Source organism: Monodelphis domestica, chromosome 1, assembly GCF_027887165.1.
Source record: "Monodelphis domestica isolate mMonDom1 chromosome 1, mMonDom1.pri, whole genome shotgun sequence".
In the NCBI taxonomy this organism is placed as follows: Eukaryota; Metazoa; Chordata; class Mammalia; order Didelphimorphia; family Didelphidae; genus Monodelphis; species Monodelphis domestica.
This window is the reverse complement of record NC_077227.1, coordinates 407,996,986-408,021,524: the sequence shown is the minus strand read 5'-3', so window position 1 is coordinate 408,021,524 and position 24,539 is coordinate 407,996,986. Positions and strand designations below refer to the sequence as shown.

General features: G+C 44.8%; 1 protein-coding gene across 3 annotated transcripts in view; it reads right to left on the bottom strand.

Moving 5' to 3' along the window:
* NOL4L (nucleolar protein 4 like) overlaps positions 1-24,539 on the bottom strand; it is a 223,512-nt gene that overhangs the window by 71,153 nt on the left and 127,820 nt on the right. Inside the window, exons 1-2 of one of the 3 annotated variants that reach the window (XM_056811958.1) lie at positions 18,403-18,681; positions 2,393-2,534 (exon numbers count right to left, since the gene is read on the bottom strand). In XM_056811958.1, coding sequence (XP_056667936.1) covers positions 2,393-2,501 — 109 coding nt within the window. In that variant the 5' untranslated portion in view covers positions 2,502-2,534; positions 18,403-18,681. Of the gene's footprint in view, positions 1-2,392; positions 2,535-2,862; positions 3,421-18,402; positions 18,682-24,539 lie in introns of those variants that run through there. The other 2 variants (XM_016432116.2, XM_001362708.4) reach the window with 2 other exon arrangements.

The following is a 24,539-nucleotide window of genomic DNA, read 5'->3' as shown; positions in this document are numbered from 1 at the left end:
GGTCTTGGGGTTTCTCATCTGTAAAATAAGGGGTAGGCATGTCATAGGTCCCTTTAGCAATCTGATGAAGTCTATAGACCCTTCAGAATGTTTTTAAATGCATAAAAACATAGGATTCCAAAAATCCCAATTTTATTGAAATATGGCCATCAAAAATCTTTTTTCCAATCCCAGGTGATGGGCCTCGGTTTAAGGACCTCTGACAAAGCTGACCCAGAGGAAGGCTTTTTCTGGCCCTGAAAACCTCAACCTCCAAGATCTTAGCAATAAGCTTCCTTTACCATCCTCTCAATACTTGTTGCTACCATCCTCCCAACAGATCTTCTTTATTGTTTCCCTTTAACTTTATGGATACCTTTTGTGTTTAAGATCACAATCATTTCTGGTCCCACTTCATTCCTCCTATCCATCCCCATAGAATTAATTCTCCCTACTAATAAATAAAAATGATTAAACAAAAACACCTCTTAAAATGATCACACCTGAATATGTGCCTAATATTAGATGCTAGCAGTTCCCCACTTCTCTGTTACCTGTGCTATTCTCCTTACCTTCCAGTTCTCTTGCCCAATCTCCCTATCTATTCCTGTTGTCTTTACAGGACAACTCAAACTCCACTTTCAAGAAGCTTTCCCTGATCCTTATTTCAATAATGATCTTCCCCTTAAACCTCATAAAACTATTTTTGTACCACTCTAATGCATTTATTGTGTTTTAGAGTTATATGTGTGGAGATCTTATCTCCTTGCCAGTCTGCAGGTTCTATGAGGGCAGGTATCACATTTTGTGTAAACTTTGACTCTTTCCTGGTAAAGAACCTGGAGACTTGTACACAGAAGGTGCTTAATATGTTTAATGGACGAAGGAATGCTTCACTGCTACTGACTGCAGCTTGGGGGTGGTGGGTGTGCAGGGAGAAGATAAAAGAGAAACCTTAGAAGAAAGAAGAGTGATTGATTCCCTTTCATCTGGGCCTGGGCCCAAATCACAGCATTATCATCACAAAAACCTACCCAAGATTGTTTAACTTGGCCTTCATCCTATTGGTCTTCTCTATTCCAATATGGATAAAATATAAACTCTAAAGCCAGGCATTGCAAAGTCCCATCTAATCGGGCTCTAACTTGTCTTTTCAGTCTCTTTTCACTTACTGCTCCTGTCAAACAACTGGGATCTGTTCTCTCATCTGGTCCTGTATCTCCCTCCTTCATTGCCTTAGTACAAGCCATCCCACCCACCTGGAATGCATTTGATTCCTCCTCATCTCTTCATATCGAAACCCTTCTATTCCCACAAGGCTTCCCTCCTCAGATGTCACTTCCACACAAGACTTCCCTCAGCCCTCCAGGTAAGATGGTTCTCTCTCATTTCACATTTGGCTAGGAGACACTGTCCAGACCTCTCCTTTGCCTCCACCCTTTCACTTTTGACTGTGTAACACTTTTTTTTTTCTATATATGCCATCTCTCTTATTAGACTAAGCAAAGGCTATGTCATTTTTCATCTTCATATCCTCCACATAGAGTACAATGCTTGTATCTATTTATTAAATTTTTATTTAAAAATTGATTAAAGGTCTGTTCAATGGAATCAGTAATCCCCTGCCTCCCGAGACATCCCCTTATCCATTTTGGATAGCTCTAATCATTGGGAGGTTTTTCCTTCTAGAAGGATTAGAAGCCAGGATTTAGGTATATTCCTGGTGACTCCTGGTTCACTCTTCAGGATTTAAAAGGGTGTCTGGATTTCCTAAGCTCTCAATATTCCCTGGCTAGGCTAAGGACACTGAAACCCCTGCCACTTGACTTTGTCTTTTCTGGAGCCCAATTATTCACTACAAAGACCAAAACAATTCCAGACCTTCCCCCCTCCCCATCTTCCCTGTATTTAGGGAAAAGCCACCAGCTTGTTTTCCCTGCTGTGACATAACAGCCAAATTGGGCAAGAGAAGATAATAGAATATATCATAAGAACTTAGAGGAACCATATTCCCTTATTTTAAAGAAGGAGGAGCCAAAGCCTGGAGAGGGGAGAGCAATTTGATCAAGGTCATACAGCTAGGTAAGAGCAGAGTCAGGACTAGCACCCAGGACTCGCTGGTCCCAGTCCAGCTCTCTTCTCATCCTACCAAGCAGCTTCTCAGGCAAGTCTACAGGCAGTTTGCCTGCTGTGACCTATGGATTCAGAAGCTGCCCTACCCCCATTTCTTAGCCTTGAAGAAATCCCTCCACATGGCAGGCTGGGCTAGAAATTGCTTGGCGCACACAGACAAACCCTACCAACAGAGCAGACTTCATAATCTCAGATCTTAATGTCAACTGAAGAGTCCAGACTCTCCTCCTGCCCCCACGCCACCACCCAAGGGGCCCCAGCAAGGGAAGCAGGCACTCACCGTCCTCCTGGCTAGGGAGGTTCTGTGGGCTCCGCATCCTCTCGTCCTGGCTGGGGCTCAAGCTGGAGCTTAGATGCTGATCAGCTGACATCCATGTGGAGTCATTCATATCAAAATCCTCGCTGCTCACGGAAGTCTCATCCTGGGGGTAATAATAATAATAAAAGAACAAAGAGCGTTACAGAGGGAAGACTGAAATTACTCCTCATATACTATCCTCACCCCAAGACAGCCTCCTGGGCCAAACTAGGGGCCACAGACATTGTGGGGGACAGGCACTACCCAAGCCACCATCACCCCCCAGATCATCTGGTGGCAGGAGCCATGCTGGATAACATTTCCCCCAAAGAAGTGACCGGTGTTCTGTTTCCTGTTTGAAGACAGAGCTGAGGAACAGCCCTGCCTGTAATTGAGGACAATTACAAGGATTCACATCCTGGAGAGGCGGATGGCAGGACTCTGGCTCTTACCCTTCAGAGCCTGGAGTCAACACCAAGCCTGAAGCAAGCCCTGTAAACAAGCACCACCCTGCCTCCCCACCCAGCCTCGGGAAGAAGGCTTAACTTGGGCTCTGGGCTAAGGAAACAGGATGCAGAGAGCCTCCGCAGGGTTGGGAGTCCTGAGGTTGCCTGGGTCCCTTGGGCTGCCAGCAGCTGCGTGGAGAGCCATTGCAAACCACGCTTGGCGACACACCGCCAACTCCCATGCAGCATAGATGGAATTCCTTTCTCCCACTCCCCCAGCCAAAAAGACATTTCTCTCTTCCTCCTTCCTAACCTTTCCTGGGTTTCTGAGATACAGCTCTTGGATAGCTTCCAGAGCCAAAGAGGTCAGCCACAGAATTTTAAAGAAAGGAAGGGGGTGGTTGGCTCCCAGCTGAACAAAAACAGAGGGTCTGCAAAGAGGCCAGGGAGGTGAGAAGAGCCTCCTGGATCCATCCTTGTAGACATGCAGTAGTAACAGGGAGCTTTCTGGAGAAGATCAAATGTTATGGCCTCTTTCTGGGCATTAGGTCCCAACTAGTGAGCAGCTACCAAAAGCACAAGACTGTAGAACATGGGATTTGGAACAAAAAGAGGCCTTAACTAACCCCTTTATTTTGCAGACATAGGTTCAGAGGCCCAGAGAGGTTAAGTGCTTTACCCAAAGTCACACAGGTAACAATGAATTAGCAGTGAACTAGGACTCAAAACCTCCCCAGATCTTTCTAATTTCAAATTCAAATCCCAGAGCTCTCTCTTTACCATAACTACGCCATTCCTGTCTGAAAAACCCTAGGAAGAAAGCTACTGAGCCCCAATTCCTTATCCTAGAAGAAGGATTTTCCTTCCAGGCCATCTTCTTTGAAAAATAAAACAGGAGGTTTCAAAGCCATCAACAGAATGTTGGGTGGATATGGGGAACCTCGGCATTTTTGGAGTTTCTCCATACTCAGAGAGCCTGGCTACATGTCCCTCCACTAGTGAAAAAGATACAATTAATACCAACTGTGTTCCCATGGACAGTCACTTCACACAGAGGCTGAATCAGTCAGGCACTTTTTTTTTTAACAGTTACTAAACATCTTAAAAAACTGATCTGAACTTTCCTTTATCCCCTTCTTGATGGCAGGCACAAAGGAGGGAGAGGTAAGTGAGGAGGAAGAGCAAGACTTACTCTTTCCCTGGATGGCTCAGTCCTTGGAGGGAATTGTATTATTGATTCAACTCCCATTCAAATCCCATCCTATTCATTCATTAGGCTTGGTAAGAAATGCAGAGATGGTCTCCTCCAACTCCCTCATTTTATAGATGGGAAAATTGAGGCTGAGAGCTTGAGTGACTTGCCTGTACATAGTAAAATGGTGGTGGTGGTTGGTGGTGGGGAGAACCACTAGATTTGGACATGGATTGTCTTTCAGTTTTGTCTGACTCTTCATGACCCCATGGATGGTATGGTCCATGGGGGTTTTCTTGCCAAAGAGAAAGAGTGATTTGCCATTTCCTTCTGCAATGGATTGAGGCAAACAGAGGTTAAGTGATTTGCCTGGGCTAACATAGCTAGTAAGTATATGAGGGCACGTTTGAATTCAAGTCTTCTGGACTCCAGGACCAGGGCTTTACCCACTGAGCTATCTACTAGCTGCCTCTAGCTGTCCATGGGGTTTTCTTGACAGATATTGTAGTGGTTTGCTATTTCCTTCTGCAGTTGGATTAAGGTAAATAGGTTTAAATGACTTGCTTAGGGTTGCCTGTCTGAGGCTAGATTTGAATTCAGGTTTTCCTGATTCCAGGACCAGTGTTCTATCCATTGAGTCACCTACCTGCCTCTAAGCTATGTCTTAGCTGGACTCAGATTACTTGGTTTCAAGTATCAGTTCTGCTGACTACCTCTGTGGTTTAGGATTAAGTTCTTTTCCTCTTTGGGCCTCAGTTTCTTTAAAAATATATAGACTGGATTTGAGGTTCTTCTAGATCTCACAAGACAAAAACAAACAAAAAAACGAAATAGTTCCTGCCTTCAAGGAGCTTATATTCTACTGAAAGTAAAGTCAAATTCCATTCAAACCTAAATCCTATGATCTTTGACTCACCGAGCTGGGAATTAAACCAAGGTCTCTAGATTCCCTTTCTACTAGTATGTGCTAAGAGACTAGGAATATATGATTGTTGTACAACCCCAGGAAAGAGTCTAGAATAGATACTCCCTTCCCCCCTTTCCCTCTCCCTCCCCCCCCAGTCTTTCTAGTGAATCTCTCAACCGCACAAACTCAGACTCTCCCCCAAAGAACAACTCTTCCCCGAAAGTGAACATGCTGCCCTTTCATGAAAATGTTCTCTGAAATCATTATGCTCCTTTCAGACTTCTAGTCATACTCAAGCACTCTTATTTCACCCTTTTGGCCCAGCCCTCAAGTGAACACACTGTTCAGCTGCTCCAAGGAGTAAGACCCTGACCTAGCTTTGAATAATAAAGTGTGTACACACACACACACACACACACACACACACACACACACACACACCCTGCCAGCTCCTTCCCTCTGTGCTCATCACCATGCCTGAATTATCTCTTGATCCCCAAATTAGGAGAATCCATGAGGATGGCTGCCTTTTCTTCATACTATTCACTGCTATTTCTCCCTAGTAGTCTCAAGCCCTTCCATCTTGTGCTGGAGAAGCTCCGATTCACCCAAGGAGGACCTTTTACAAAGTGTTTCTGAAAGGAGCTGCTGTAGAGGCCATGGTTCCTGTTACATAAACCAACATTTCTGAAGAGCCTACTATGTGCATGGTGCTAGGCAGCACAAAAACTCTGAGAATCTGGAGCTGCAAGGATCCTTGGAGAGTAGTAGCCAGACTCCTTTAAGGAATGCCCCGACAGAGGCAGCAGGTAAAGAGCTGGGAATTAAACCCAAGGTCTCTTGAGTCCCTTTCTACTAGTGCATGCTAAGATACTAGGAATTTCCAGTTCAATCCAACTCAGCCAAAGTGTGTATTAAGCACTCATTGAGTACAAATCGTGGGGGACACAAAAGATAAAAACAACAAAAATCAAAAAATCTCTGCCCTCAAGTAGCTTATATTCTATTGAAAGAAAAGTCGTTTTCCAAGAGAGTCCCTTTGGGGACCATAAAAAAGTGAGTAACCTCCCACAAGCCAACCCAAACTGGAAACTGTGCTGGCCCTTGTGACTATAGTAGAAGTGAGTCCAAAGGCAGAAAAAGCACCAAACTTGGAATCACAAAAGTTGCCAATGCCAACAGTTACTGAATGACCGTGGACCAGTCATGCCATGATTCTGTACTTGTTTCCTTCATGTAATGGTAAAATTGGGACACTGCTACCAGCCCCTTAAAGAGTGAGAGGAGCAGCTAGGTGGCTTGGTGGATAGAATGGCAGGTGTGGAGACTGGAGGTCCTGGGTTCAAATCTGGCCTCAGACACACCCTAAGTGTGTGACCCTGTTCAAGTCCCTTAACTCAGATTGCCTAGCCCTTGCTGCTCTACTTAGAATTGAGACTAAGGGTAAGGATTAAAAAAAAAAAAGGAGTGATAGAGAGGTTAAGGGCTTCATTAACCTTGGGGCAGTACAGAAATGTGAGTCACCATTCCCACTGTTGTTGTCATGCTGGACGTTATCTTTCAGCAGTGTAGCCTAGCGCTGAAAGGCGATGCTTATGCTGAGCTACAAAGAAGATTTTTCCTGGATGTTTTGGAATTACTGAGAATCCTTACAATGGGAAGTTTCAGAATACACTATTAACCAAGAAGTATTTATTAAATACCTACTGTGTGCAGAGCCCGATTCTTAGTGCTAGGAGAGATACAATGGTTTAGCTAGAGCATTAGTCTCTGACCTCATGGAACTTAGACGAAGGAGACACTAACAAAAGTAAACTATAATCCATGCTGCTGCGTATGTGCTTCAGAGAGGTGCAAAAGTAAAAAAGGGAGTACGACACAAGACTCTAGGGAAATAGAGTCTAACGGAGGGAGGGAAGGAGGCAACGTATGACATTACAGAAGACTTCACGGAAGAGTTTAACATTGGATTTAGTCTGTAGGAATAATTTACCAGGCCAAGAGGTGGAAGGCTTGACAACCACCTTCTGCTTCCTATCCAGGCTACTTCCTGTCTCTCTTTTTAAATGTGCTTTTGATTCTACGTCTTTCAGGAAGCCTTCCCTATGCAGCCAGGTTAGAGAGAAGAGGATTGTTTCCCCTAACTATCCCTTCTTCTCTTGTAGTCCATATTGAATTTCTCGAGGGAAGGAGAGAAGGGGAGATATAATGGTTGTTGCTTTAGAAAGCAAGACACTCTGGCTAGACTCTACTTAAGCTCTAGCTTCCTCAGTGCCTACAATACACTCCTTGGCCTTGCATTCAAGGCTTTCATTCATAGTTCTAAATTATCCACATCCTCTAGCACAAAACTATTATCTTTGCCCCAGCCTTCTTGTCTCCTCTTCGAGGGCAAGGACCATACCTTATACTTCCCCCATGTTCAAAGGAGTACCGATTATAGTGGTTCATGTTTCTAGGGTTCAGAAGGTACTTTCCCTCACCACGACCCTGAGAGGTAGGTAGTCCAAGGACTATTATCCTCATTTTACAGATGTGGAAATTGAGGTTCCCATAACTGAAGGGACTTCACATGAGATAAGACCAAAACAGGAAGTAAAGTATCAAGGTCAAGACCAGAGCTCAAATCTGGGTTGCTTTTCATTTCACCATTCTCAATAGGTAATTACTGAAGTGGCTGAACAGAATTGTCCTGTAAATGCAGGAGTTTTAAAAATGCATTGATTTAATCTTACAAGTTAAGGGATCCAATCTGCTTGGCACAATTTTCTCCAAAATGGGGTCACGTGAAAACCCAGTCCCCTACTCCCACACCCCCCAGCATTGTAGTACAGCCAGCCAAGCTTCCTAGCAATGCCTTCCTTGTGCCAGTTGAAATCTCTCCCAGGAATGGGTGTTTTAGCCCAGTATGTCCCCAAGGTCTTCAATTCTGATCCCAGGAAGAGATTTTGCAGCAGGGATTTACTGGAGAGAGCCATCTGCCTCAATCACTGGTGTGATAAGAGTCGAAGGAGCCATATCATCAGACCTGACATCAAAAGAGTCCAGCACCTGACCCATCTCTGAGTCTGACTAACCCTGGGACTTTGAGCAAGAAAGTAATGGCTCCACAGGATTGAAATTTGTCAAGGGTTGCTGGTTAGTCATTTCAGTCAAATCCAACTACTTGTGATCCAAATTAGGGTTTTCTTGGCAAAGATACTGGAGTGGTTTGCCATTGCCTTCTACAGCTCATTTTACAGATAAGGAAACTAAGGCAAATCAGGTTAAGTGACTTCCCCAGGATCACACAGCTAGGTAGTAACTGAAACCAGATTTGAACCTGGCACTCTATCTACCATGCTACCCTAGCTGCCCCATTCTGTCAAGGGACTCTAGTGATAGTATTGTCTAACTCTAGCCCTTAAAAGGAAACTGAAGGGGCAGCTGGGTGGCTCAATGGATTGAGAGCCAGGTCTAGAGTTGGGAGTTCCTAGGTTTGCCCATTGCCTAGCCCTTACTACTCTTCTGCTGTGGAACCAATATACAGTAGTCTTGATTCCAAGACGGGAGGTAAGGGTTAAAAAAAATGAAGTAAAATAAAAATAAAAGGAAACTGAGGCCTAAAGAAATCTGTTGGTTTAGCCAGGATTATAATAGCTAGTATACAAACCCAGGATTTCCAAGTCCAAATCTTCTACTATGCTATGCCATATCCAACTCTAATCAAAGGGATTTTGCCTCAAAACTTTCCATGAAGTATGGAAACAACAGAGGAATCCATGAAGTATGGATGTCAGAAGGAGTAGATTTGGGTTCTGGTCCCAATCCTGGCTGCCTTGTGATCTTGGGTAAGCCACAGATTTGTGGGACTGGCTTGGACCCTGAAATTGGTCAAGGAGCCCCTCTCTTTAATCTGACCAATAAGGAAATTGAGGACCAGGGAAATTGTGACTTGCACAGGCCCCACACTAGTAAGTAGAAAAGTTAAGATTTAAACTCAGGGTTTCTAACCTCCAATTCACAGTACCTAAGTTCTATCTCCCAGACTCTGAACCTCAATTTTCACCCCTGGTAAAATGAAGATGATGCTTCCACTCTCTACTTCATGGTGCTGCTGTAAGAAAGCTGGGTAAAGGCCACTTACGTGACTCAGTGGATAGAAAGTCAGGCCTGGAGCAGGGAGGACCTGGATTCAAATCTGACCCAAAATACTTCCTACCTGTGTGACCCTGGGCAAATCCCTTAACTCTGATTGCCTAGCCCTTGCCATTTTTCTGTTTTAGAACTTATAGTAGATAGAAGGTAATGGTTATAAGAAGAAAAAAAAAAGCTATGTCAAACTGCCAGGGAGAATACAAATAGGACATCATTCAAGAGGTGCCCCTCCAAAGGCTTGGAGGCCCTGGAATTGAGGGACCTACTTAAACTAGAGATCAGAGCCACAAACAACACACCCAAGGGTGGGAGCCAAAGGAAACACTGAGGTGAAAACAGAAATGGAACCTGGATTTTAATTCCCTTAATTATTAACCTAAGATTTTTGGAAGCTAGTTTTCCTCTCCTGCTTCCATTGTTAGATTTTATTTTTTTTTACTCAACACTCATACTGGGCTAGGGTGTGCTTATGTTTTAACAACAGCAGATAACTTCCCTTCTGCTTATTAGCTCTCAATTGCACGAGGTGTCATTATGCCAAGGAAGTTTATACTCAGCCTGACCTGAGCAGAATTGGGTTGATTTTCATGTAGGAGGGCAGCGGTTTCCAAGTCAGAGGACCTGGAGTGGAACTCCCAGCTCTGCTGCTGGCTACCTGTATAAACTTAGGCAAGCCACTTCCTTTTCCTGGCCTCAGCTTCCTTACCAGCAAAATGAGGTCCCTTGTGACTCAAAAGGCTATTGATCCTTAAAAATCATTTTCTACTATTACATTTTGATCAAACCCATCTACACCCTGTAAGACAATATTGTGCCTACTTCCTGTACAATGGAATATACATTCCTTGAAGGCAGAGATTATTTTCTTTTTTTTGTCTTTATATCCTTAGCATCTAAAATTGTTCCTGAAAAAAAGTGTTTAATTAATTCTTGTAAAAATGGATGAAAGGCTTTTAGTGTTTGAGAAAGGTGCCTCTAATGTAGAGTCCATTTTCCCTGCAACTGCCTGCATCAGTTCATCAGATTGATTACACATATGTGTATATGTGCACATATACATATATGTATACACATGTATTTACCTAAAAACTTAAATTGTAGTGAGTCTAATCATGGCTCCCATCACCCCCTGGTACCCTGAGAATGAGGCAACCTCAGCTAATTGCTCAGGTAATTATCCGAGTGCACTGTTCCATACCCATAAATAACTCAGAGAAAAGAGAAAGAAAATCCGCTCCACAAATGAAAAGGGGGGCCCACCTTTCAGGCCTTTGTGGGGCCATGATTCAAGGCTATAGTAGGTTCTTCTGAGGTTCTAGCTTCACAAGTTGGGGCCTAAATTCTTTTTCCTCCTTTTTCTCAGGGGAACCTGCTCCACTAATTTCTTCTTTCTTGTAAACAAACTTCAATGAAACTTTCATTAGAAAATAAAAGGGCGATCAATTACCTCTCAGCTCTTTCTCCTCAAGTCAATCTTCTTCCTTTAAGTGGCACAGTGGGAAGCACTAGACTGGGAGTCAGAGGATCTGGTTCTAATCCTGCCTCTACTACTTTCAAATTCTGTGATCTTGGACAAGTCACTTTACTTCTCAGCTTTTTTTCATCTGTAAAATCAGAGTTTTGGAAGAGAAGGCACAAAGTCCCTTGGATTCTGAGAGCCTATGGGGCCATTGTACAATCCTGAGGTTGGGCCTGAGCACAAAGCTTCCCTGGGAAAAGGGAAATTATGATGGGGAGGTTTCCCCTCTCACCCCCCACCCTCACTTTCCTTGGCCCTTAAAGAAGCACACGGTAGAGTGTGATGAACAACACTGAATCTGGAATTTAAGAAAATGGGTTCACATCTCAGATCTATTACTTAAATCTGCTATGTGAGACCCCAATTTCTTTGCTTGTAAAATGTTGGGGTTACTCTCACTGATCTCCCAGGTGCCAGCCAGCACCCAAACCCCAGCTCCTCAGTTCATAGGACACCTGGTAACAGCATGTGATAACAGCTGCCCTGAGCCATCTGCCTGGCATCTCCCTCCCACTCCTTCTGCCCTCCAGCATTCCAAAGCCAACAGTCTCCAGAGCCCGGCAGGCAATAAAAACTCTACCGCCTTCTTTTCTGACAAGGAAAGGGCCTGAACCACTAACACTGGGGTCACAGAGCACTGGGGCCAACTGCTCAGGAACTCCTCACCAGCCAGGAGTGCAGTCGCAGGGACGCACCCTCCCTCCCACTGGAACCAGGATTTCACTCTGAGCATGACACAGGGGCAGGAAGGTGAAAGGGAAGGAAGCTAAACCCTCCCTGTCTCCTTATCTCCAGTCCAAAATTCATGGGCATTTCAGTCGCTGCTCCATTTTTTTTAAACCCTTACTTTCTGCCCTAGTAACAATTGGAACACAGAAGGACAAGGGCCAGGCACACACACAGAGTTAAGTGATTTGCCCAAGGTCACACAGCTAGGAAGTATTCGAGGTCACATTTGAACTCAAGTCCTCCCAATTCCAGACCCAGTGCTACATCCACTGAGTCACCTAACTGTCCCTAGTCTCTGCTAATTTTCAAACAGCTCAACATAATGGAAAGGGCCCAAGACAAAGACATGGGACACCTGGAGATCTGGTCTTGGCTTTGCCAATAATTCATTGTGACCTGGGAAACAATAGCTTTCCACCCTCTGGGCTTCAGCTTCCTTCTCTTTAAATTGAGGCAAATGGTCTGGGTCAGTAGTATTAATAGATCCCTGCAGGTCACATGGTCACTTAGAAAACCACAAATTGACACTCTCTATGTTGTAGCATATTTTTATTTATTTTATAAAACATTTCCCAATTACATTTTTAGCTGATTGGCAGTTTTGCTGACAGTGTGAGTTTGACACCTGTAGCCCAAGTCATCGGATGATAGAATTTAAAATAAGAGACAGTAGAGATCTCCAATCCCTCTCCAGAGGAGGAAAGGGAAGACCACAGAGGTCAAGGGCTTTACTCAAGCTCACAGAGAACCAGGATTTGAACTCAGAATGCTGAGCCCCAGATCTCGTGTTCTCAACATTAGCAGTGGGGAGGGGGGAGATCAGAGGAACTGGAGTATGAATACAGGCTGTGCAAATGACTACCTCTGTGGTATCAAGCAAGACACTCTCCCAACCCCCAAGTTACTATTAAATGAATGGGTCAGACATATTCCCTGAGGTCCCTTCCAGCTTCAACTATAAGGACTTAGAATTTCTACGGAACCTTCCTGCTCTACAATTCCAGGACTCCATAGGGTTACCCTTCCTCCTTGGCACACAAACCCCTCACCCAGGACGTAGAGGGGCCCAGGGCCTTGGCAGGTGGAGCACAGAGCACACATCAAGCAAAATGGTGGCTCTTTGGGCAGGATAGGAAACTCTCCCTGTGACCAAGGCTTGTAAATACAGGCAGGTGCTATCAGTAACCTGATTATTTTACAACTGGGGTCAATTTCTCTGGAACTGGGTTCCTGGAGCCTCTGAAGTCAGGCCATTTATATCCTCCCCGCTGTGGGATCCTGGCTCTTGCCACACACGATTTACTTTCCAGGCCTTTTCTGAGAGCTGTAACTCTATATGCTCCACTTACTTTGGGCAAAGGGGGAAAAAAGGGGGGGATTTGCTTGGAATTTAATGCAATCAACCTGTAACCCTGGGTCTGAGAGTCCTGGGTGTGGTTGGCGGTGGGGGGAATGAGGGGAGGGAGAAGAGGTATTTCTGAGGTAGGCCAAAACAAGTCTTTCTTTCTGTATGCCTCCAGTCAAAGCAGGGATCACTGGGAGTGTATGAAACAGGTTCCATGAGCAAAAACCACAGATGCCATATTATGGTATTTTGTTTTGCATTAAAGCTGTTAACTTCTCTTAACCCAGAATCTGTGCCACCTTCAGTTGCCCCAGCAACAGCTTTATCCACACATCAAGATCATCATCATCCCAGGATTTAAACTGGGAAGGGACCATCTTAGTTCCCCCTCCTTTCATTATAGAGGCCAGGAGAACGATTTCCTCCCACCCACCCATGTCTCTTTCTGTCTCTCCCTTTGTTTCTCAGTCTCTCACCACTGGACAGCACCTCCCCTTGGTCTCTACCAGCCTAGGCCAGTTGCAAGAAATTCCCTAGTAGAAAGCTCTCCTTAACCTTGTCTCCATGTCAGCAAACATTAAGCACAGCCTTCTGAGCATGCCAAGAAGGTATTGAACCGCATTTGACCCCAACTTAACCACTTCTGCTCATCAGCCAGTTCATCAGCCTGGCTGACTAATGGAAGATGGAACAGATCGGCATCAAAGGCAGAGGGCTTCAAATCCTGGTCGTGAAGGCAGCAGATCCCACAAAATCTGGTACAGCACTAATTAAACAGAAGAACAAATTCATTTTTCTGCCCATTGGGACCTGGAAGATCCTAAAACTGCCTTCTTTGGTGACAATCTAGGTTGGTGGGCATCTTTTCTGCAATAGTAAGGAATTTCATGCCCTGCTGATAACATACCCCCTTTATACCACTATCCCTACAGACATACACTTATGTGGGAACAACACAGAAGAACATACAAATAATCTATCATCTATTATATTTTGAATACATAGATACACAAAAAGTCATTCAGAATTTACAATCTGCCAGAAGAGAGAGCACTCCCATCAATAAGAATGCAGATGCATTGAAATGTTTTCTTTCTTTCACACATACACTCTTTTTCTCAAACACACAAAAAATATACATACACTCTATTAAAAATATGGCTCCTAGGTGTTGGAAAGGACCTCAGAGCTCCCAACTCAACTGAGAATTCCCTCTTCAGAATGTTTGAACACCTCCAGTGACTGGCAACCCAAAACTTCATAGACTGCCTACTCTGTTATTGGACAGTTCTGATCACTAAAAAGTTCTTCCTCCTAATGCACTCCCTCCCTCCTCACCTCTGACCTGATCAGACTTTCTGGTTTCTTTCAAGATTTAGCTTAAAAACCAACCAGATACAATGAAGCCCATCTTGGTGCCCTCCCTGATGCTGTTATTGCCTCTTTCCTTGCTCCCCAAATAAACCTTGTATCTATTTTGTATATATTTATTCTCTCCCAGATGGATTGGAAGCTCCTAGAGAACAGAGATTTTCCTATTTTTGTTTTTATATCCCTAGAGCCCAACTCTATGACTGGTACACAATAGGTCCTTAATAAATGCTTGTTGATTAAAAAAAAATTACCTCTTTATAATTTTTACTCTTCCTCCATCTTCCTGCAGCAAGAAGAAGATATTTAATCCTTCTTCTCTTGCTAGCCTGTTAGACATTTTAAATTGGGAAGCATGCCCTGCCAATCTTCTCATACACAGTACACTACTATAATAACTCAAAATAACAAAAAACCTAAGATGTTAAGAACAATTCTACAAACCAAACTGCATGTTTTCTAAGCAAACAAATTAATAGTATTCCAACTCTCATGCTATTATTAATAATTGCAATAATGATCAACAACACATTTATGTAGCCATTTAAAAGGGCTTTGCTCCCACTAACCTGAAGCCGGTAAGTAGTATTATCATTTACATTTTATAGATCAGGAAACCAAGTCTCTTAGCAGGGAAGTGATTTGTTCAAGTCAGTGATGGAGCTGGGACTTAAACCCAGATTTCCTGATTCCTAAAGTTGAGAGTTTCTCTTGTACATAAGAATCAAAACAGTGAACACTTTACTGAGATAGTCTGCAGGGACCGGATAGATTGTCTATAGTGAGGAAGTGGTCAGTGAACCCTTATGGAATAAATGAGGTCTTCAGAAGGTTTTCTTTCCTCAGAAGAGAGTTGGTGCTAACCTACCTAAGATTTCCCATGAAAGGAGATCTTGCCTTCGGGGAAGAGGATCAAGGAGCCAAAAGTCCTTAAGCAAGGAAGGGCACACTCAAAATTTAATATCTGCCCCAGGATAGGGAGAGATCTGGGATATCAACCTTCAATGCTGAGAAATGCCTTTGGGTGCAGTGCTCTCGCTGTTCAACATCGAGGTGCTGAATTGAGTGCCGTCTGACCCCACAGGACACACATACCAAGCAACTGGGTCTATTATTGCCAGAGGGTGATTGATGAGGCCTGAAATCTGTTTTGGAAGGCACTGTTCTTCAAAAGCCAGTCTTTAAGAATCTCACATCTGGATAGGCTACATTTAGTCCATTTTACCTCTACAACACCCCTGACAAGGGTATTATCCAGCCTCCCCTTAAAAGACCTTTCATTAGTGTTTAATACCTCCCAGGACAGATCATTCCATTTTTAAACAGTGAAGAAGTTGCAATAGATCTTTGGGTTACAATACAAATGTAATTTATTATTATTTAATTCGTTATGCCATGGGTTCTTCTTGTAATGATAGAGATCAAGATCCCTCTATGTTTTACTAGATGTTTTCACAAGTAACTATTGTAAACCAAAAGATGTCATACTCTAGGGCAGCCAACCTTCTAGGGATGCCTCTCTTTCCTTAGCTAAGCTGAGTCTCTGGCAGCAACTAAGCATATAGTCCATCATGGTTTTGTACTTGGTCTTTTCTGGGCATGTTCCTCCCTTCCACAGATTTACAAGACCCAGAGTTATCTCTGCAAGAGGGAAAAGCACTGGAGAAGAGAGTAATCACCATCATCAGTATTAGGAAAGTCTTTCTTTAACTGACCTTAAATCTGCCTCTTTACTTCTTTTAACCATTGCATGTAGTACAGCTATCTAGATCCAAGGAAAACAAATCTAATCCCCCTTCCACAAGATAGGTCCTCATTCCTGACCCTAGGACTTCTTTTCTAAATGCATCCTCAGTCCCTTCAGTTGAGCCGCACTCACATGCCATGCCTTCTATATAATTCTTATCCCTGTTTTCTCCTGAAGCTTCCACAGAGGATTTACCCAATACAATAAAGGCTTTCCTCTTATTCTCAAGTCTGCCAATGAACACTTGAGCTGCCCATCTGTTGTCTCTCTTCTTTGAGATGAGACTAGCCTACCTCTTTTCTGCCCATCCACGTTCTTTAAGCAACCATTCATGAGCTGTTATTGATAACAATAACACATCCTTCTAACAAACAGCCCTTAAACTATTTGAAGATATTCAAGGAAGTCCAAATGAACCAAGAGTAAGACAAGGGTTTGATATTATCCAAGGAAGAAACTTTTCAGTTTGATGGCTTTCAAATCAAGAAAAAACAGTACTGGAGGCTTAAAACAACAGTGAATCATTTAAACCATTATTTACATAGGTGGGTTCCACTCATTGACCAATGAAACACCAGCATGATGCATTAAAGAACTGTAGAAAGACAGGACAGAGATGGGGACTTAGAGACCCTTTAGCAGAACCTCTTTATTTTACAATGAGGTCCACAAAAGGGAAATGACTTGTCTAAGGTCACAGGGCCATAAGTGGAAAAGGTAAGATGTCCTATATACAGCTCATGTAAATAATCATTCCATAATCATTGAAATATATGGAAATCAAGAGAGGCTACCCACACAGCCTTCCTCAAATCTTATATCCCAGCTGTCCAGGATTTACAAACACCTATCCTGCTGCTAGGGCACAGGGGGGTTCCTTGTGAATCTGGAATAATCAGGATATTACCCCCAGGGAGATGCTATTTCAAGAACAATCCTCCACCAGAAATGGAGGAAATCACAGAGTCCAAACACCATTTCAGGTGAAATCAGGAGGTTATTAATCTCCCCTGAACACAGACAGAAAGAAAAATCAATGTTTTAGAAAAAAAAGGTTCCATTTGAATTAATGGGTTTGTGGCTCCTTCATTGATCTGTTCCTCCTCACACTTATTTTTTGTGCTTTTGTGCACTTAGGGAGGAGGAGTGAAAGGAGGAAGGAAGGGAAAAGGAGAGGAGGGAAGAGGAGAGGGGAGGGGAGGGGGAGGTGCTCTTGATAAGGAAAAGGACGATCTAACCTTAACCTTTCTCCAGGAATAATGCTAATTAGAGAGGCTTAATGAGAACTTCCCCTGGAAGCCCAGCTCCAGAGGGGTAGGAGATGGTCTGAGGAGCTGCAGCTGCAGCTCTTGGGGTCTCAGTTTTGAACAGCAGCAGCTGGAATCAAAATGTGGATGGGATTTTTTTTTCCGATGGAGAAGGCTTCCAGCCCTGGAGGTGTAAATCCACCTTAAGAACCCATCTTACAATTCTTCCAATTCCAGCAATTTCCATTCCCCCAGAGAGGCAAAACCTCCGCACTGCCACGCCCCCCCTCAGTTCTTTAACAACCCGATTTCTCCCCCCCAATACCGAGACCCTTTTAATTTAGGAAACAAACGGGCAGACATCTGCCCATCAAGTCACCACCCACCAGTGAGTACCATAACAGGTTCTCTTAGCTTTAGTTCACCTGAACTGGGCGGGTGGGCAGGCAGGGAGGTCTCAGGGTTAAAGCAGCCCCATGCTGGACAAGAAGAACTCCCCAAACACCACCTCAACTCCTTGGCTAGGGGACACCCAAGTCCCTCTCAGAGCTTCCTCCGCCCCGCTCCAGGCAGCCACTCACTCCTTCCATCCCCCACCAGCAGCCACTTCCCCTCACACAGAGGCAGACCTGGAGTGGCCTCCCAGCTCCCGGTGCATCCACCCTCTCTTCAAACACCTTCCACAATCTCCGAACAGTCCTTAACTCTCTAAGCGCCGACAGAGTACTAGTCCACTAGTCCCCTACAAAAAGTGTTCTCCTTACAATACCTCTACTGTGCGCACGATCGCAGCCTTCCCCACTCCACTCCTTCCCACTCACTCTCCATCTCCGACGCGGCATGGACCCTTAGCTCCGCTTGTGTGTGTATACACACACCACGAGCCCCACAACACTCTTTAAACAGGGGTACACACTCCCACTTTCCCTCCGCTTCCCTCCCAGCTATCTACTACACAAGCAACACATTCCAGTCCGAGCGTCGACTCTGCCCAGACCTGAGGAACTGGTCACCCGGGGGTCCGGGTCCCTGGCCCACCCCCCCGCGTGGCGGAGCCCAGTCCTCTCCCCCATACACATATACACATACACACACAGTCCGGAGATGGGGTGTGTGTGTGTGTGTGTGTGTGTGAAGGTAAAGCGCAGCCACCTCCTCCCCTTCTTTCCTCCCCTCCTGGAGCAGGAAGCCCTCCCCTCCATCGTCATCGTCCTCCTCCCTGGGACCCCTAGTGTCACCCCCACCCCACCCCCTCCCGAAGACCCCCCCCCAACCGCAGCTCAACGGCCGGGGCCGACAGGGCTCGGGGGGCCGCGGGGCGGGGACTGGGGGGGGGGGGCTGGGCTCCGTACCTGGGCGGCGGCAGCGGCGGCGGTGGATGGGGGGGAGGGAGGGAGAGTGAACGGGGGAGGGGGCCCAGGCCGGGCGAGGAGGAGAAGGAGGAGCAGGCGACGGCGGCGGCTGCGGAGAGTGAGCCGCGGTGACAGCCCCACAGCTGCTGCTGCTGCTGCTGCTGCTGCTGCTACTGCTGCTGCTGCCGCCCGGGGAGAGGGGCTGGCACCGCCGCGGCGCGTCACTGCCCGGCCCGGGGGGCGGGGGCGAGGAGGGCCCAGTGCGAGCGGCGCCGGGGCCGGCCAGGGAAGGGGGGGGCCACCGGGCACCGGGGGGAGGGGCCAGGCACGGGGCGAGGGGGGGCAGGGTGCACGAAGTGGGGGCGGGGCACGGGGAGAAGAGGTCCGGGGCACGGGGAGGGGGAAGTGCAGTCAGGAGGGGCGGGGGGAGATGCTCGGCACGGGGATGGGGGAAGAGTGTAGGGGGGGTTGGGGGGGCTGTGCATTGAGGGGGGCGGGGCACAGGCAGTGGGAGGTCCTAGGCACAGGGAGGGTGCACGGGGCGGGGCTTAGGTGGAGGGAGGTCCCAGGCACGGGAAAGAGCCTGGGAGGTGGGGGGGGGGGTGCATTAAGGGGGTTGGTATGGAACCGGGAGGATGCACAGAGGCGGGGGTGGGACGGGGGAAAAGAGGGGGGTGCATTAAGAAGGAGGCGTGGCGTGGATGGAGGGAGGTCCCAAGCACTAGAAAGAGGGGAGCAGTGCCGGGAGGGTGAAGCGAGGAGGGGCCGATAGGACTGAAGATACTGAGGGGAGGGGGAACTATGAGAGGAAGGAAGAGAAGAGGAGGTAGAGAAGGATAGGAGAAATAATAACCAGGTAGGGGGAAATGAATAGAAAGAAGCCCTGAGCATCGAGAGAGCAGTGATTAGCAGGAGAGCCTTTAAATGGAAAATGTTTCCATGAAGATACGACGAGGAGGAGCAAAGATAAACTGGGCCCCTCAACGGATACAGGCTCCAGTGGTCAGTTACTACATCCAGGGAGCCCACACAGTAAGGAGTGAGGGCTGTGTAGACACTGTTTCATGGAGGGAAAAGGGTCAGGGAATCTTGTAGGAGTAGATAGCACCCCAAATCTAAGGGACAGTCAGCACCCTTTCTGTAAATAGCAAGATAGCCTACGACAGCTTCAGACAGAACCAGACCGAGCCAGCCTGTCCTGAACCCTGAAGCATGCCCCTAAGAGAACCTCGGCATTTTTATCAAAGGGCAGTAAGGGGAGATTCCCCCGTGTGTGTATTGCTTGGTTAGTGGTCTCATCTCCGTGTTTCACAGACACACATTTCACAAACACCCAAAGAGAGCTCACTCTACCACTTGGACATGCATGATACTGGACTTTGAAAACTAGACAGGTGAGTGTTCAACCGTACCCCAATCGGTCGCCCTGCCCCATCCATCTCGAAGCTGCCCTGCCCTGACTCCTCCTCTCCTGGCTTCTATAGACTCCACACAGCCTACCCCACTGTCCTCCTCTCCTCTCCTCTCCTAACCCCTCCCACTCTCTCCCTGTCACACAATCTTTCCTCTTTCCTCTTCTTTCCTTTGTCTCTTTTCAACCACGCAACTTCACACTGTTTCTCAGCTATCCTTTCTCGCCCTCGCTCCCCCCAATGTGGATCCGACTCTGCATGAAAGCAGTAACTCACCTGTTTTTACAACAGCTAACACCAACTCCCATTGTAATAACAACTCCCATTCATATAGTCCTTTAAGGTTTACAAAGCATTCGCCCAGTTCAGAGGCTTTAGAACAAGAAGGTACTTTAAAGGCTCTCTAGGTCCTATTAACCCCCGAATTTTGTAGGGAAAGGCACCTGGGCCCAATGTGGTAAACTGAATAAAATTCCAAGGTCACATAGGTAGAGAATAACAATTAGGATTCAAATCTGTCCTTTACTATTAAACCCAGGGCTCTTTTCCACAATACAATGCTGTTTTCCTTATTATATTTTGGGGGAAGACAGATGTAATATTCTAGGTTTTATAGGATTTAAACCTAGAAGGTACCATAAACCATAGAACATGGAATGTCAGAGCTGAAAAGAGCCTGAAAACAACAGCAAACCAGACCTGTGATTTCATTGGTGTAGGGAGCTGCCCAAGAGGAAAGTTGGGTAGAATGTCCATAGTGGGAGGGAAACTTAAAACAGAATGTTTGGTCTAAAGGGATCTTAGGATTTACCTAGACTATTCCCTTCACTTTACAGATAAGGAAACAGGTTCAGAGATGAGTGGGGGAAAAAAACAACCCAATCTTTTAAATTAAAAAATAAAGAGGTTAATTCTGCCCTCCCCCCCCCCAATGAAGAAACTGAGACACTGAGAAATTAAGTTACATTGCTCAAGTTCTAAAATATAGTAAAGGTTGGAGGAGTTAAGATTTAAATCCAGGTCTGCTTGATTCTGTTAGTTAGTAAACAAGTATTTATTAATAAAGCTAAAGACAAAAAAAAATCCCTAGATCTTTCTTCTTCTACACTGCCTGCCTCTCCAGTATGGATCCATCATTTATTCTGTCCCCAGTGTGTGTTGGTCGAGGACTATATACATTGTACCTTTTCCAACTTTTCAAAGAAAGTGTTTTATTCTTTCTTTAACACATCCTACAATTGTCAAATATCCTGTGCTTAGTAGTGCTATATAAATACTAATATTCTAGAAGGGAGCACACTTTGTCCAAGGAGATACAGTATCAGAAAGAAAGAAAAAGACACATGCCATCCAGAAACATGGTAATCCCCAAAATGCGAGCAGTGCTGTCCAATCAGAGCCAGTGTCCCTGGATAAACTGAACAATATGATAAAAGTAATGCTATAAAATGGAAACACTGTACTGTAAGGATTTCCAAACACCTCTCCTTCAAGGCCCAGTTCAAAAGCCCCCTCATCCATGAAGTCTTCCCTGATTCCTGGTTTATCCACCTCTCAAACACACACACACATAGTTGTCCATAGACTCCATAGAGGTCACAAAGACCTGAATAACATTTGGTTTGGATTGCTTGTCATAATAAAGCAGCTCAATTTTCTATGACACTTTACAAAACAATTACCCTCACAGCTATCCTCTCAGGTAGGTAATGTGAGTAATATACCCATTTTAAAGGGGAAACAGGCTCAGAGAGAAAGACTTGCCCATAGTCACCTGGGGAAGTGGCAGAGGTGGAATTTTAATCCAAATAATTTAGATAACAATTCTAGTAATCTTTTTTACTAGGTGATGCTCTATTGTGAATTGGAGTTCTGTATGTGTGTTTGATACCCCTCAATAAATTGCTAGCTCCTTGAGGACAAGGGCTATACCCTGATTCTGAGTCCCCTCAGCTATGACAAGTGAGCTTTCTGCATCACTTGGCCAATATCTCTTCAATGTCCCCAGTAGCATAATTCCCTCTCCAATATACCCCTTCTCTGATTTGAATAGAAGTTCCTTGAAAGCTGTCTTCATTCTTGTATTTGCATCCCCCAGCACTTACCATACACAGTGCCTGGCACATTGTTAAATGTTTAATAAATGCTTGGTTTATCATTCTTTCTATTTCTTTAAGCACAGTGTTCTATACATGGAAGGCATTTAAGAAGTGTTTGTTGAATCAAACAATTTAAACAGAAGGTACAATTAAAACAATGTAGAATCCACATTGAAAAGCCAAAAATATATCCCAAAGTTACCAAAAATCCAATGTGGGTTAGTATTAAAGGTAGAAATTCTGCACCACCCTTCTACCCCTCCACGTATATATACTGTAGCTAGAGGTAGCTCAAGCTCAGAACAAAGCAAATGGACAGTATCCCAGCTTAAGAGGCTATGCTGAGACGGATAGCAGAATTGCAACTTGACCTTCTCTCTGGTCAACAGTGATGTCATTTATCACCAAGAAGATTTCAAAAATTGACCCTCTACCTTGTAATCAGTATTTATGAATATGCTATGAGAGGCTTAGGGGCATCTCCAAAAGTTTCTAGTCTTAATCTGAATCAAAGAATTTCCCTTTTCTTCCCTAATTCAGGGCCACCCTTTTCAAATAGATATACCTCCATCCCACCTCACCCGCCTCTTCCCCAAGACAACAGACCTTTGGTGAGAACAGTGTGATATAGCTGAAGTAGCATGGAGCCAAGAGTTGTAGGTTCTAGTGACAGTTCTGCTGGGAATTTTATGCATAAACCTGCATGAGTTACTTCCCCTTTTGCATCCTCAATTTTCTCTTCTGAAAAATAAGGGGGCGGGCCAAGATCATTTCCACTATCCCTCTTCAATGATCTGTTGTTTTCTCCCCCTTTCTTAAACCCTTGCCTTCTGTCTTAGAACTGACATTTGTATTGGTAGAAGAATGGTAAGAACTAGGCAATTGAAGTTAAGTGACTTGGCCAGGGACACAGAGCTGGAAAGTATTTAAGGCCACATTTAAACCCTGGAACTCTCATCTCCAAGCCTGGCTCTCAAGCCACAGTAGCTGCCTTTACTCTCTGGTTTCTAATACTAGAAATGCTCATTGACTACTAACTTGGCTTTGAGAAGTAGCTACACATTTGCACCAGAATTACCTAAGGAAAAACGGAAAAAGACCAGGGTGGTTGGTCATTTTCACCTGGGTCTCTAGCTCTGTGAAAAGCTCTTTCTTATGCTTGAAAAGTTTGCATTGTTAACAATTCATGGTTTCTACATTTAAAAAACAAACAAACCAAAAAACCGCCCCCTCTATAGGTCCAAATTGGAAGTGCAATACCCACAGACCACAATTCACCATTAAAATAATGAAAAGGTAACAACACCACATTAACACAGAGGACCAAAGGCAATATAGAAGTCACCGGTCTTTTTGAAAAAGTGTTTTATTGCCTTACTCATTAGCACCTTGTAAATCTGAAAACAATTTCCCTTTCCTGATATTCACACAGAATCCCAGAGAGCCAAATCTCAAAGGGACCTTGGAGATCAGCTAGTCCAACTCCCTCCTTTGAAAGAAGAGAAACCTGGGGCTCACAGAGGGGAAGGGATTTGTTTAAGAGGACACAATGAGTCAGTGGTTTGAGTTGCAATACCCAATCAGGTCACTACAGCAATCATCTCAACAATTCATGGCACTCCAGGTCTCAGTTCCTCTCCCAGCCTGATGTTTGATAGGTGGCTTCCCCTGCCATCAAAGGATCCTAATACTCAGAGGGGGACATACTCTGTGGTCTCTTAATACCTGGGGTCACTACACATAGTAGGGGTTTTGATGCAAAAGCCAGTGAACAAAAGGTTTATTATTGGAACCAAGTAGAATAGAGTCTCATAATAACGAAAAGATTAACTTCTAGAAATGAGATGCTAGCAATAGGTGTTTGCCAACCAGGAGACTGTGTGGTATGGTACAAAAGATTCAGAGTCCAAGGACCCGGGTTTGAATGATGAGCTTTCTACTGACTATTTGTATAACCTTTGGCAAGTAAATTTTTTCCTCTCCACCCATCTATTTCCTCATATGTAAAATGAGGGAACTAAACTAATGTCCTATAAAGTTCTAAACCTATCATTTCCTACTTTTCTCATTAATTTTTTCTGCTTAGGATATCTACTTTCCACTTTAAAAGAAATATATGAAAAAAAATAGAATAAAACAAATGTGTCCTCCTGTTATCCACATGAGCTAGGCAGAGGGTGGCACAATCATTTTGTAGACTGGAGGACCAGAGGAAAATAAAAGACAAAGGGAAGCCAGTGACAGAAGCCAGAATGAAATTCCAGGAAGCTTAGAGTGGTACAAAAAACTTTGAACTCAGTCAGGAGCACTAGGTTCCAATACATGCTTCTCCATCACTGTGCAACCTTTCATAAGGAACTTGGCCTCTCTGGGATTCATTTTCTCCTTCTATACACAAGGATTAGATGACTCTGTGATCTAGTTAAACCCTAACATACCACCCCATCCCCAGAATATAAGCTTTGGGAAGGAGGGCTAATATCTTATTTAAAAAGTATATCCTTCCACTTAGCACAGTACTTTACACCCAGTGGGTACTCAGTACAAGTTTGTGGAAATGAATTGATTGACTAGAACAGGGGTTCCTAAACTTTTTTGTTTCATGGACTACTCCAGTTAGCAGTTT